The sequence below is a fragment of the Canis lupus genome, chromosome 15, assembly GCF_003254725.2.
Source record: "Canis lupus dingo isolate Sandy chromosome 15, ASM325472v2, whole genome shotgun sequence".
Taxonomy (NCBI): Eukaryota; Metazoa; Chordata; class Mammalia; order Carnivora; family Canidae; genus Canis; species Canis lupus.
Genome location: NC_064257.1, coordinates 14060896 through 14073634, shown reverse-complemented (window position 1 = coordinate 14073634; position 12739 = coordinate 14060896). Strand labels below are relative to the sequence as shown.

The 12739-nt window shown below is 45.1% G+C and overlaps 1 protein-coding gene across 3 annotated transcripts in view; it reads left to right on the top strand.

Moving 5' to 3' along the window:
• The window catches only part of NSUN4 (NOP2/Sun RNA methyltransferase 4), an 18423-nt gene extending 5684 nt beyond the window's left edge, over positions 1–12739 (top strand). For all 3 annotated transcript variants that reach the window (XM_025420221.3, XM_025420223.3, XM_025420222.3), the window contains exons 3-6: positions 4105–4259; positions 6767–6927; positions 9800–9924; positions 10514–12739. In XM_025420221.3, coding sequence (XP_025276006.1) covers positions 4105–4259; positions 6767–6927; positions 9800–9924; positions 10514–10790 — 718 coding nt within the window. In that variant the 3' untranslated portion in view covers positions 10791–12739. The remainder of the gene's footprint in view (positions 1–4104; positions 4260–6766; positions 6928–9799; positions 9925–10513) is intronic.

Here is a 12739-nt window from a genome sequence, read left to right as displayed (position 1 = left end):
TCTAGGACATATGGGATTTTAGACTTTTTCTCTAAAAGGAAGAGGGAGCCATGAAAAGTTTTAAGGAAGGGAGTGACATGACCAGTTTTGAATTTTCAAAATTCAGGCTGCTGTGTGGAAAGCAGATTGGAGAGAGGCAAGACTATATATAGTTCTAGCTACTGGTTTGAAGGAAGGCTGCATGCTTAGGAAAACTAGGAGGCAAAGCTGGAGAGTATGTGGAGGGGCCACATTTGGGAATCTTGAATGCCAGGAACTTACAGCTTTGGGAGAAGGTTTTTCCTGATGGCCCAGGGTTGCTTATAAATGGCTGTACTTGCCAGGGTTGGATGGCTTCAGACCATGCACCCTTTAGCCATATTGTTGTAAACTGCTAAGATGTGTTCTAGAGAACTACTGGGAAGGGTTACGGAGTAGGGGAAAGGCAATAACACACAGTGGTTATAAGCACCGCCTTCGGAGTCAAGAAAACCTAGATTTGGATTTTGCCTTCATGACTTATTGGACACATAGCTTTGGATAACTGACTCTTGGTTTCCTTATCTGGAAACTCATCTGGAACATAATGGCACTGATACTATAGCTTGTGTGCCAACTACTGTACAAGTGCTTGGCTTCTATTAATTTATTTTTTTAATATTAATTTCTTTAATCTTCAAAATAATCCTGTCTGGTAGCCACCCTTATTACAGATGAGGATGCTGATGCACAGAGAAGTCAAGTAATTTGCCGAAGGCACACAACTGTTTAGCAGTTTGGCTGGATTTGAGATCCGGACAGTTTCTCTCTGGAATCTGGGTTCTCCTGCCTCACAGGGTTATGGTGAGGTCTAAATGAAGTGATGGGGTAGCCCTGGTGGCCCAGCAGCTTAGCACTGCCTTTGGTCCAGAGCGTGATCCTGGAGACCCCGGATCGAGTCCCACATCAGGCTCCCTGCAGGGAGCCTGCTCCTCCCTCTGCCTGTGTCTCTACCTCTCTCTCTCTCTCTGTGTGTCTTTCATGAATAAATAAATAAAATCTTAAAAAATAAATAAATAAATGAAGTGATGTATCTGAGACACTAGTACAACACCTCCAATATAGGGCTCACAGTCTCCCTTACTGGCGGTGTTCTACTCATCAAAGTTATGCTTCAGGAAGATCATGTTAGTAAATGCGGGTGAGAGGGAGATAGATTGGGGCAGGGCTGGAGACCAGTTTGGAGGCACTGATTTTAGGTAGAACAGTGGACACAGCACCATGTGGTTTCCTAAGTTGCCTGAGGTGCTTGGCTTCTACGCAGAGAGGTTTGAGTTTCCTTCTTGTCTTGATAGGTTCCCTATAAATCGGGAATCCTAATCTCTCAGGAGGTCAAGGATATATTTAGGGAGTCCAGGAATCTCCTGAAATTGTCTGAAAAATTGTCCCTTTTTAAAAAAAAATTTTTTTAAAAATTTATTCACGAGAGACACAGAGAGAGGCAGAGACACACACAGGCAGAGGGAGAAGCAGGCTCCATGCAGGGAGTCTGACGTGGGACTCGATCCCGGGACTCCAGAATCACGTCCTGGGCCGAAGGCAGGCGCTAAACCGCTGAGCCACCCAGGGATCCCCCCCCCCCCTTTTTTTTGAAAGAAGGACTATAGCTTTTAGCAGATTCTGTCTGTGACCCAAAAAAAGGTTGAACGATGCTTCCAAAAGGAAGGAACTGATGAGAATGGGTTTTCTAGACCCGTGCTGGTGTGATAGGAATTCTGTGCTTTTCTCAGACTTCTTGTCATTCTCCTCTGTGAGGCATGAGGCACACAGTTTCAGGGATAATCCTAGTGTGATTCGACTTTGAAAATATCCCACCATAGTCTGAGCCTATTTGTGAAGGTGTCACCACCTCAAGCCTGGGGACTGTAGCTCTTGTAGCAGACCCTCCAGGGTACTATGTCTCCTGTCTTGTCACATTTTTCTCCTAGAGCCTTCCCATCAGAGCAGCAAGGATCAGGCTTCTGTCTCCTTGAGTCTGTCCACAGTGGCTGAGCTGTGTCTCGGGGGCAGGAAATGGCTTATGACAACTGGCCTGGGAGTGAAGAGTCCTTCTGTGCCCATTAGGTTGTTGTCCATCATCCCTCTCTCTCTATTCACATGGCTCCTGTCTTCCTGCCTTGGACTCATCACAGCCTTCTCACTGGTGTTGATTTCTAATTTGTTCTTTCTGGCCCACCTAGCTTTCTAAAATTCTATTTAGGTGATCATGTTACTTTCTTCACAAACTTGGGTAGCTGCCTGCAGGTTACAGTCCAAACTCCCTAGCATAGGGTTTAAGACTTTTTAGAATCCAGCCTCTATGTGCTTTTCAACCTCAGTCTCATCCACTTTGTATTTCTATGACACAAGATTTCTCATTGTTTCTGAAAGGAGCTATGAGTTTGCCTGCTTCCATGCTTTTGCTTTGTTCTTTTTTCTTCTCTTGGGGTGCTCCCGTTTCTTTCTCCCCTCCTCCCTTCTTCCCTTCCTTCCCTTCCTTTACCTAATGAGGGCCTATTTCTTCAGCAGGCTGACTCAGGTAACTGTGAGAGGCACAACAGATGGCATTCTTCTCTAAGGCAACAAAGCATTTTGTATCTTAATACGTACTCCAGTAAGACCAAGTTCCTCCAGTATGCCAGGTGGTGTTTCGGGTGCTGGGGTTATTACAGTGAATGAACAAAGTCTCTGCCTTCATTCTAAAGGGAGAGGAGGAGAAGGAAAGTATACACACACACACACACACACACACACCCCTGTACATATAAAGTGAATAATAAGTGCTTTTGTAATTTTTTAATTAAGTAATTAATTTTTTGAACAATAAGTGCTTTAAAGAAAAATAATGTAACATAGAGAGCTAGGAGGTGATGGGAGTAAGGGGTGCTAATTTTCAGATAAAGTAGTCAGGGAATGCCAGTATCTCTCTGGTGAGATAACTTTTATGGAGAGAACTTTGAGGAGAGACTGAAAGAAGTGAGGAATCAAGTCAGGACTATTTGGAGGAGGAGTTTTATTTTTTTAATTTTTATTTTTTAAAAGATTTTATTTATTCATGAGAGACACAAAGAGTCAGAGACATAGGCAGAGGGAGAAGCAGGCTCCATAAAGGGAGCCCGATGTGGGACTCCAGCCCAGGACTCCAGGATCATGCCCTGGGGCAAAGGCAGACGCTGTACCACTAAGCCACCCAGGCGTCCCAGGGAAGGAGTTTTATAGCTAGAAAGTAGAGCAGCTACAAAAGCCTCAGACTGGAACGTGCCTGGCTTAATTAAGGAAGGGCAATTAAGAAATGGATTGCTTGGCTGAATAAGAGTGAATTAATCTGTGAGCTGTTTTGTTTTCCTTAAAGATTTTAAGTGATCTGTGCACCCAACATGGGGCTCAAAGTCACAATCTCAGGGCACCTGGGTGGCTCAGTCAGTTGGGCCTCTGGCTCTTGGTTTTGGCTTGGATCATGATCTCGGGGTCCTGGGACTGCATGCCACATCTGGCCCTGCACTCAGTGCAGAGTCTGCTTGTCCCTTTCCATCCCCCTCTGCTGCTCCCTTTCTTTCCTTTTTTTTTTTTTTTTTTAAGATTTTATTTATTCATGAGAGACACAGAGAGAGAGAGACAGAGACACAGGCAGAGGGAGAAGCAGGCTCCATGCAGGGAGCCCGACGTGGGACTCCATCCTGGGTCTCCAGGATCACGCCCTGGGCTGAAGGCAGAGCTAAACTGCTGAGCCACCCGGGCTGCCCCTCCCTCTCTTTCCTAATGCCTGCACTGTCTCTCCCTTTCTTTCTTTTTCTTTTTTTTTTGTCTCTCTCTTTCTAATAAATATATAAAATCCTTAACAAAACAAAACAGCAACACCCCCCCCACACACACACACAACCCTGATATCAAGAGTTGTATGCTCCACTGACTAAGCCAGCCAGGCACCCCTCGATCTGTGTTTTAAATGGGTTACTCTGGCTGCTGTATGAGTGAGTGAGTGGTTCTGAGAAATGAGTTTTTGCTGAGTAGACTCAGTAGTCCCCGAGAGCATGAGTTTAGTGGCCTTGACTTCCAGTGGGTCTCCTGACTTGGAATTTGACTTCAAGGTGGTCTCGTCTCTTCTAGGCTTGGCAGCCTGGGTGTCATGGACTACTACCTGATGGATGCTGCTTCCTTGCTGCCTGTCCTAGCCCTTGGTCTGCAGCCTGGTGACACTGTGCTTGACTTATGTGCAGCCCCTGGGGGAAAGACACTAGCACTGCTTCAGACTGGCTGTTGCCGTAAGTCAGAGGGTTGGTGTCTTGGGCAGGGAGGGCCCCCTACCTCACCCAGTCAGGGACTTGCCAAGTAGGATGGGCTCTCTGGTCCTAAGGTCAGAGGCGGGGTATAGTGCCTGCTTGCTAAGGTGGTGGATTTTTGTTTGCAGTTTTCTCCTCTCTTCCTCTGTCAATTGGCCAAGAAAGATTGCTGAGCAGAGCAAGGTCTCTGAAGGCAGATTAAACCAGGGCCCTGATCAATCTACACATGACACTTTCACTCCTCTACCCCTGTTTTCTTTTGTCTCTAAGATTAAGTTCATTTCCTTAGTCTGCCAACTAAAGCAATAAGATCTGGCTGCAGCCACCCTTTAAAGCTTTGTTATTCTTCCCCAGACTTTGTGTGCTTCAGCCACATTCTGCTACTCTCTGTTGTTTGAATAAGCCTCCATTTTTTGCTCATGTTCCATTTTCTCTCTAGAATACCCGCCACCTTATCTATCCCAGCTGGCCTGTCTGAAGCCTTCAGCCTTCAAGCCTCAGCTCAAGGGTGCCACCTCCTGGAAGTCTTCCCTTATGACTTTTGCTAGCCGGTTGCAAAGTGATGCCTTAGTCTCCTACACTCCCATGCCGCGGGCGTCACTCTTGCAACTGTTAGCACATTAGCCTGTGTCAGAGCTTTACGGTGTATGCATCTTCTCCTGCTCTAAGCATGAATTCCTTAGGGACAGGCACAAGTCTTGTTCATCTCAGTAGTGCAGCCACCAGCCAGGGCCATGTGCGCCATGATGTTCACTTCAGCTATCTACTTGCTGACATCCTGCCTTAAAATGGGCACCTTTCGTTCCACAGGGACCTGAGAAATATCCAGAGGGGGGCTATGGGTTTTCCACTCACCTTGGAACTCAGCCAGGCTTCTCTTGCCTTATGCCTTAGACTTTTTGATGGGCTGGGCCCCTTGTCTTCCAGGTCTCATCAGCCAATTACTTGCACAGTTTGAGTTAGCTTCCAGCCTCACGGTAGGCCCTGTGGGTGATTGCATGGTACCATGTTTGTCTTCCCTTCTGGTAGTGCAGAGGCAGAGGAGAAAAAGTGTTAGTATGGTTTAAGGAGTCCAGTGTAGGAGCCCAGCTTCTGTGCTGGACTGATCTGACCCAGTGCTATGGGAATCCATCAGAAAGAGGTTGAGTGAGGTAGGGTTACCTAGAAGAGGAGGATCTGGACTCTAAGAGGCAGAAGAAGGGCCAATGAGAAGTAATCGAGAGTTGCTCTTGTAAGTTGTATTAAGTTACCAGCACCTTGCCCCCATGCCAGCTCCTCACCAAGAGAGTCCTCGTATTTTATGGAGGGGGAAATTGACTCTGAAGAGATTTAAGAATTTAACTTTTACCTGAGTTGGAGATAGAGCCAGAACCAGAACCCAGCTTTTCTGTTCTCCATTCACATCCTTTTACAAATTCCTCCTGAGCAAAGAATCCAATTTTTACTTCTTTGAGTTCCCTCAAAAATTGGGACTCTAGGTCTGTGTAGAAACACTAAACTGGTGCATGGTGGATTGCTCCCATCGGATAAGGGATAAGGTGTGCCCTCTAGTTCTTCACCATTGTTCTGCCTCTCCCTTTCACTCTTTCACTTCTTGACTCTGAGACCAGGTATCAATCACCATTTATCATCAAACTTGCAGTAAGGTTTTTCTTATGGTAGAGTCAAGAGCAAAGCAAGCTTTTTTTTTTTTTTTTTAAAGATTTTATTGATTTATTTGAGAGACAGCATGAGCACATGAGCCGGGGGAGAAGGACAGAGGGAGAGAGAACAGCAGATTCCCTCCTGAGCAGGGAATCTGACGTGGAACTCAATCCCAGGACCCTAGGATCTCGACCTGAGTCGAAGGTAGATGCTTAACCAGCTGAGCCATCGAGGCGCCCCAAAGTGACCAATTTCTTGAATTTGTGTCTGTCACAAAAAGGAAAGTAGAAGATAGATGGATTAGGTTTGGTAATATTCAATAGAAAATCAATGAACTGGCTTAAAGAAGAAAATTTTAGGGATCCCTGGGTGGCGCAGCGGTTTGGCGCCTACCTTTGGCCCAGGGCACGATCTGGAGACCCAGGATCGAATCCCACGTCGGGCTCCCGGTGCATGGAGTCTGCTTCTCCCTCTGCCTGTGTCTCTGCCTCTCTCTCTCTCTCTCTCTCTCTCTCTCTGTGTGACTATCATAAATAAATAAACATTTAAAATATTTAAAAAAAAAAGTTTATTTCTCTCTTACATAAGGTGGTGCTAAACCGCTGAGCCACCGGGGCTGCTCACAATGTTAAAATTTCTATTCCTGGGGATCCCTGAATGGCTCAGCGGTTTGGCACCTGCCTTTGGCCCAGGGCGTGATCCTGGAGTACCAGGATCGAGTCCCGCGTCAGGCTCCTGGCATGGAGCCTGCTTCTCCCTCTGCCTGTGTCTCTGCCTCTCTCTCTCTCTATGTCTATCATGAATAAATAAATAAAATCTTTAAAAAAAAATTTCTATTCCTACAGGCAATCTCGCTGCCAATGATCTGTCCACTTCTCGAACAGGCAGACTACAGAGGGTCCTTCGCAGCTATGTGCCTCAAGATATCAGGGATAGAAATCGGGTTCGAGTCACCTCATGGGATGGCAGGAAGTGGGGAGAACTGGAGGGAGACACCTATGACCGGGTAAGTGATTCCTGACATCCGGCTAGCCAAATCTGGCCTTCCCATCCCAGCACCAGGCCCTGAGAATTCTCATGGGATCCAGACCTCCATGTTTGAGGATGTACGGTCATTTCTGGACCTGGCCCATGCTCTGTGGGTGATTGGGAGAACAGAGTCTGCACATCTGCACAATCATTGGTGTTATCTTCATTAAAGACAGTTAGCAGGAAAGAGTTTGAACCTGAGTGGGAAAGGAGTTATTAGACTTATTTTATTTCTCAACTTCTTTGGTTGGTGAGAAGCCCTCATTAAAATAAGTATGAATAACCTAATTTATTTTTGAATATTAATACAGCACATGGTGTAAAATTCAGAAGGTGCTTCCCTTTTACTTCTGTCTCTCAGCTATCTTTCCTCTCCCCACAGATGATCATTGCTTGTTTTCATCTGTATCCTTTAAGAAGTATTATTTGTGGATATACAAATACAAATGTGCATGTGTGTTGTTGGGTTTTGTTTGTTTTAGAGAAAGTGTGTGCACACATGCATGTGTGTGAGCAGAGCATGGGGCAGGGATAGAGTCTCAAGCAGGCTCCACACTCAGTACAAGCTTGATTCACACTCAGTACAAGCTTGATGTAGGGCTCAATCTCATGACCCTGAGATCATGACCTGAGCTGAAATCAAGAGTCCAATGCCCAACTGACTGAGCCCACATAGGTGTTCCAGTGTGTGTGTATTTTTGAATAAAGGAATGGTGGTGTATTATTCTCACTATTTGAACTTTGTAGTTTTTTCATTTAATAATATACCCTGAGGTTCAGTCCTTTTTACTTTTATGCTTTTTAAGTATCTTTGCTGGATAACAGTTTATATGGATGTAAGATTTTGACAGAGGGTACTAAATCACTCTCTGGGGGGGTTACATTGGTTTTGTTTCTACTGGTAATGTGTAAGAGTACTGTGTTCTCATATCCTGCCACCACTAGTATTATTAAACTTTTTGGGTTTTGCCAAACTGATAGCATCTAATTTACATTCTCTTATTATGAATGATGTTGAAAGTCATTTCCTATTTTTAAGTTATTTGCATTTTCTTTTAATTGGCATATTCTAAAAGTATTTATTAAAACATATGCTTCTAAAAATATAAAAAATATATAGCTATTGTCTCTCTTGTCATCTGACTCGTTGATCTGACCTGTTCCGTTTTCACCATTCTGCCTCAACCACTCTAAGGCTTATAGAATCTTGGATAGGCTTAAGAGGCCTGCTTTTTGCCTGTGTAGGGATCCCGTATTCAGCTTTTTTGACATGGAGGCAGCAGAACAGAGTGGATAGAGCATGACCGTTCCTGTCCACCTAACCTGTTTCTGTACCCCAGGGTTGCCACTTACTGACTTCTGACAAGTTGCTTCATCTTGCTGAAATTTCAGCTTCTTCATTTGTAAAGTAGGAAATATTGCTACATAGGATTATCCAGACAATTCCTTGAGAGTATTTTAGGAAATACCTGACTATGAAGATTAGACACATAGCCATCATAGTAGTACTGGCCATGAATATTAGGCACATAGCCATCATCATGGTACCTGGCCTGTGAAGATAAGGCACAGAGCCATCATCATGGTACCTGGCCATGAAGATTAGACACATAGCCACCATCGTAGTACCTGGCCTATGAAGATTAGGCACATAGCCATCATCGTAGTACCTGACCATGAAGATTAGGCACATAGGATAGTACCTGGCCATGTACCTGGCCATAAAGATTAGACACATAGCCATCATCATTACTCAACTTGTGCTTGCATGCTTTCATTATCATTATTAATTTACTTGGAGTTTCTGCTTAACTAAAATTCATAGATCTCTTCCACAGATGATCTTTTTTTGAAACATAAATATAGGGCAGCCCTGGTGGCTCAGAGGTTTAGCGCCACCTTTGGCCCAGGGTGTGATCCTGGAGACCTGGGATTGAGACCCATGTTGGGCTCCCTGCATGGAGCCTGCTTCTCCCTCTACCTGTGTCTCTGCCTTTCCCTCTCTCTCTCTCTCTGTTTGTCATGAATAAATAAATAAAACCTTAAAAAAAAAAGAAACATAAATATAGGACTTTTGTTGTTGTTGTTTTAAAGCTTTTATTTATTCACAAGAGACACAGAAAGAGGTAGCACCTGGGCTGAAGGCGGTGCTAAACCGCTGCGCCACCGGGGCTGCCCTTTTTTGTTGTTTTAATTTTTGTTTTTGTTTCTTGTGCCTAGCACAGAATATATAGGCTCTTAGTGGAGATGCATGAGTGATTTTATATTTCTCACTTTAAAATTTTTCCATATTGGATATGATGTTTCAGCATAAAATAATTTTGAATCCTGATCCTGTTATTCAGTATATTAGCTACCTTCTGGGCATTGTATCATCTGTAAATTGGATGTTTCATTCAAGTACCTAAAGACGGAGCCAAAGACAGAACCCTAAAGGATGAAAGACTTTTTCTAGGAGCACTTTGTTGGCTCAGTTGGTAGAGCATGCAACTCTTGATCTCAGCATTATAGGTTCGAGCCCCATGTTGGGTGTAGTGATTACTTAAAAATAAAAATCTTTTAAAAAAAAGACTTCTTTCTAGGTCAATATTAGTTATTTAATTATAGTTATTTGGGCATTGGCTTTGGTTTTTTGACCAGCCACAAGTATACCTAAATATACTGTGTTACCACTCATTATTTCACAGTTATCTGTGAAATAACCGGGTTAAAATGAGAAGCTTTGTTAGGTTCTCTGCATCTGAAGGATGGGCAGAGGGAGCACTGCGTGAAACCTCTCGGGGCAAGGGTATAAGGAAGACAGCCTGTAAGGAGCTCTGATACTGTATACCCTTCAACACTTCTGGCAGGTGCTGGTGGATGTGCCCTGTACCACAGACCGCCATTCTCTTCGTGAGGAGGAGAACAACATCTTTCAGCGGTCGAGGAAGAAGGAACGGCAGATGTTGCCTATGCTTCAGGTGCAGCTGCTCGCGTGAGTAACAGATTTACAAAAACTCAGGCCCCGGTGCCACAGGGCTCCGGGGGGCCGGTCACCTGGGGGATTGGAAGCTCTTGCCACAACCATCACTCACGGAAGGGTCTTCTGGCTGAGGAACAACCTAGAGGAGACAGACGTGATAGGAGGGTCCTCTGGAGTGTGAAAGCCCTACGTGGTAGGACACACAGAGCACGGTGGGCCGCACAGATTCATTACATTACCTTACCTCCTTGCTCGTCCCAGTTCCAGTGAGTAGCACAAGTTTGAGAGCTTGAAAAAAGTTACTGAAGTCAAGGCTCTGTAGGGCTGGTAAAGACTCGATGCACAGCTAATGTCAGAATTTGGACCATAACCAGAGTCAGAGTTCAGGGGATTGCTTCCGGAGGAGGGCCTGTGGAGTAGGGCCAGGTTGTTCCCTGCTTTGAGAATGACTTTCCAGGGGCATCTTTGTGGAAGGGGCTTCAGAGGCTAACACAGCTGCCCATCCCATAGTAGACTCCACTCACCATGCTTCCAGCTCCTTCCATTGTCCTCCTGCTTCTGGGAACTCAGTAGTCACCTGTTTTTCTCTTTCTGGTTTCAGGGCTGGACTTCTCGCCACCAAACCAGGAGGCCACATTGTCTATTCCACTTGTTCACTGTCACACTTACAGAACGAGTATGTGGTGCAAGGCACCATAGAGTTCCTGGCCAATCAATACAGCATCAAGGTTCAGGTGGAAGACCTGACTCACTTCCGAAAGCTTTTCATGGACACATTTTCTTTCTTCCCATCCTGCCAGGTTGGGGAGCTGGTAATTCCAAACCTCTTGGCCAATTTTGGGCCCATGTACTTTTGCAAAATGTGTAGGCTGACCTAGCATCACACTATTCCCGAAGTCCTGGTGTGGGGAGGTGAAGGGTATACTCCCATGGCGGCACCAGAAACTGAGACCAGTGGCAAAGCTGCACCCTGGGTCCTATCTCCATCCTGTTTGTCTTTCTAGAGAGAGTTTCCATCATTAGAAAATAGGAGTTTTTCCATCCTGCTGTCCAGTTGTGGAGCATCAGCAGGTTTCTAACTCACTTATTATACCCTCTCCTCCCATTTCTAGGCCTGTGCTAAAGGTTCCTGCCCCATTAGGGGCTTAGGAGGAGGAGCCAGTGACGAGGCCCATGCTTTAAGCTGTAAACTTGGGAAGAAGCATTTAGCCAATAAAACTGTTGAAGCTCCACACAATGGGGCTGTAGTTGGGGCCTCACGTTGGTCCAAGTACTGTTAGTTCCATTTGTACCAGCTGCTGTTACTGTGCTCTAGCTCCTAGGGCCCCGAAGCCCAGGAACTCGGCCTGGTTACAGACCTCTGGTTACAGAGCACCTCTCACACTTGGAGTTCTGTGTGATCAGTCCTCAGCAACCAACACGCCCAAGCGAGCCTCCGTAGTTTCTTCAGGTGGCCCATGATCTAATTTAAGGAACAAGCAACTAAAAATGTTAAGCCAATCATGATAATCTGCTTACTTGCATGGAGAAAGCTCTCCCGAGCTGCATCATTGCAGCCACCTCCTGCTGTCCACAGCACTGCTGCCCCGTGTGGCTGAGAAAGCTGCTGCCACCACAGGGCTATGATCCTCTTCTGTGTGTTTCTGTCATTCTTCATTCATCTAGCAAGTATTCCTTGAGCTCCTGTAGGACAGGTAGCCAGGGAGCTGTTGGAGGTGTAGTAGCAGCTGGGAGATGAGACTCATCTGTCTTTATGGCAGCTCTCCTCCTTTTGCTGAGCACCTAGGCATCTCCTGATGCCTTTTTCTGTTATGTTATGCTTTTTTTGCTTTGTTTTTCTTGTTCCTGATCTGTGGCTGAGCTCCAGTTGTTTGGCCCACGACCAAATCCCTGAGAGCTATTCCCCAGTATCACAAGGGCTCACCTTCCAGAGGATGTGAAGTTTGGGGCAATATTATATCATTGCTGACTGTGTGCTCATTATGTTGTTTTTGTAACTTGAACATAAAAAGGTAATCCCTTAATGGCAGGGATATTAAAAATTGCTCGTGGTCACTTGCAAAATACTGCTTTTTTTAATTAAAAAAATTTTTTTTCTGAAAAACTGATCCTTGTGTAGAAAAGGGAGCATAATTCTAGAACATTTGTGTTCTTGGTTCTCCCCACTTTCTTTATCCCTCCTCTTCCTCTTTCTGTCACTCATTTTGCTCTTTATACCTTTCCTGCCAATTCTTGTTTTGGTATTAGAGGTGTCAGCTGAGAAGGATTTTGGATAAGGTTAAGCCTTCTCTTTTCTTGGGATTTGCATTATAACTGAGGGCCGTAGAAGATCTTTCATACTCAAAATCAAGTGAAGCTAGGAAGAGGGAGCTCTAGGGAGTAGAACTTTAATTAGCTTCTGTGTGTGATATGTGGTGCCTGCCTGCTGTTTGCTCTTAGTATTGGCTGAGACTGGGAGGCCTCAGGTGCCTGGGTTTCTGCCCTTGGCCTCCTGGGTATCCAGCCTGGTGCTAACTGAATGCTAAGCAATGCTAATTCAGGAAGAGATTGGGTCTCCTGCCCCTGGGGTCCCAGTCTAACCTGGACAGACTGACCCAGCTTGGAAAAGCAAAGAATTACTTTGGAAAGAAGTTTGAATATCTCCTGTAATTGAACATTTACTTACCCTACAGCCCAGTTATTCCAATATTAGGAGTAAATCCAAGAGAAACTCCTCCATATACACTGGAAGATTTGTACAAGAATGTTCATAGCAATTCCAAAAGGAAATGCAAATACCCATGAGCAGTGGAGTGGACAAATAAACTGGAATATTCACACAATGGAA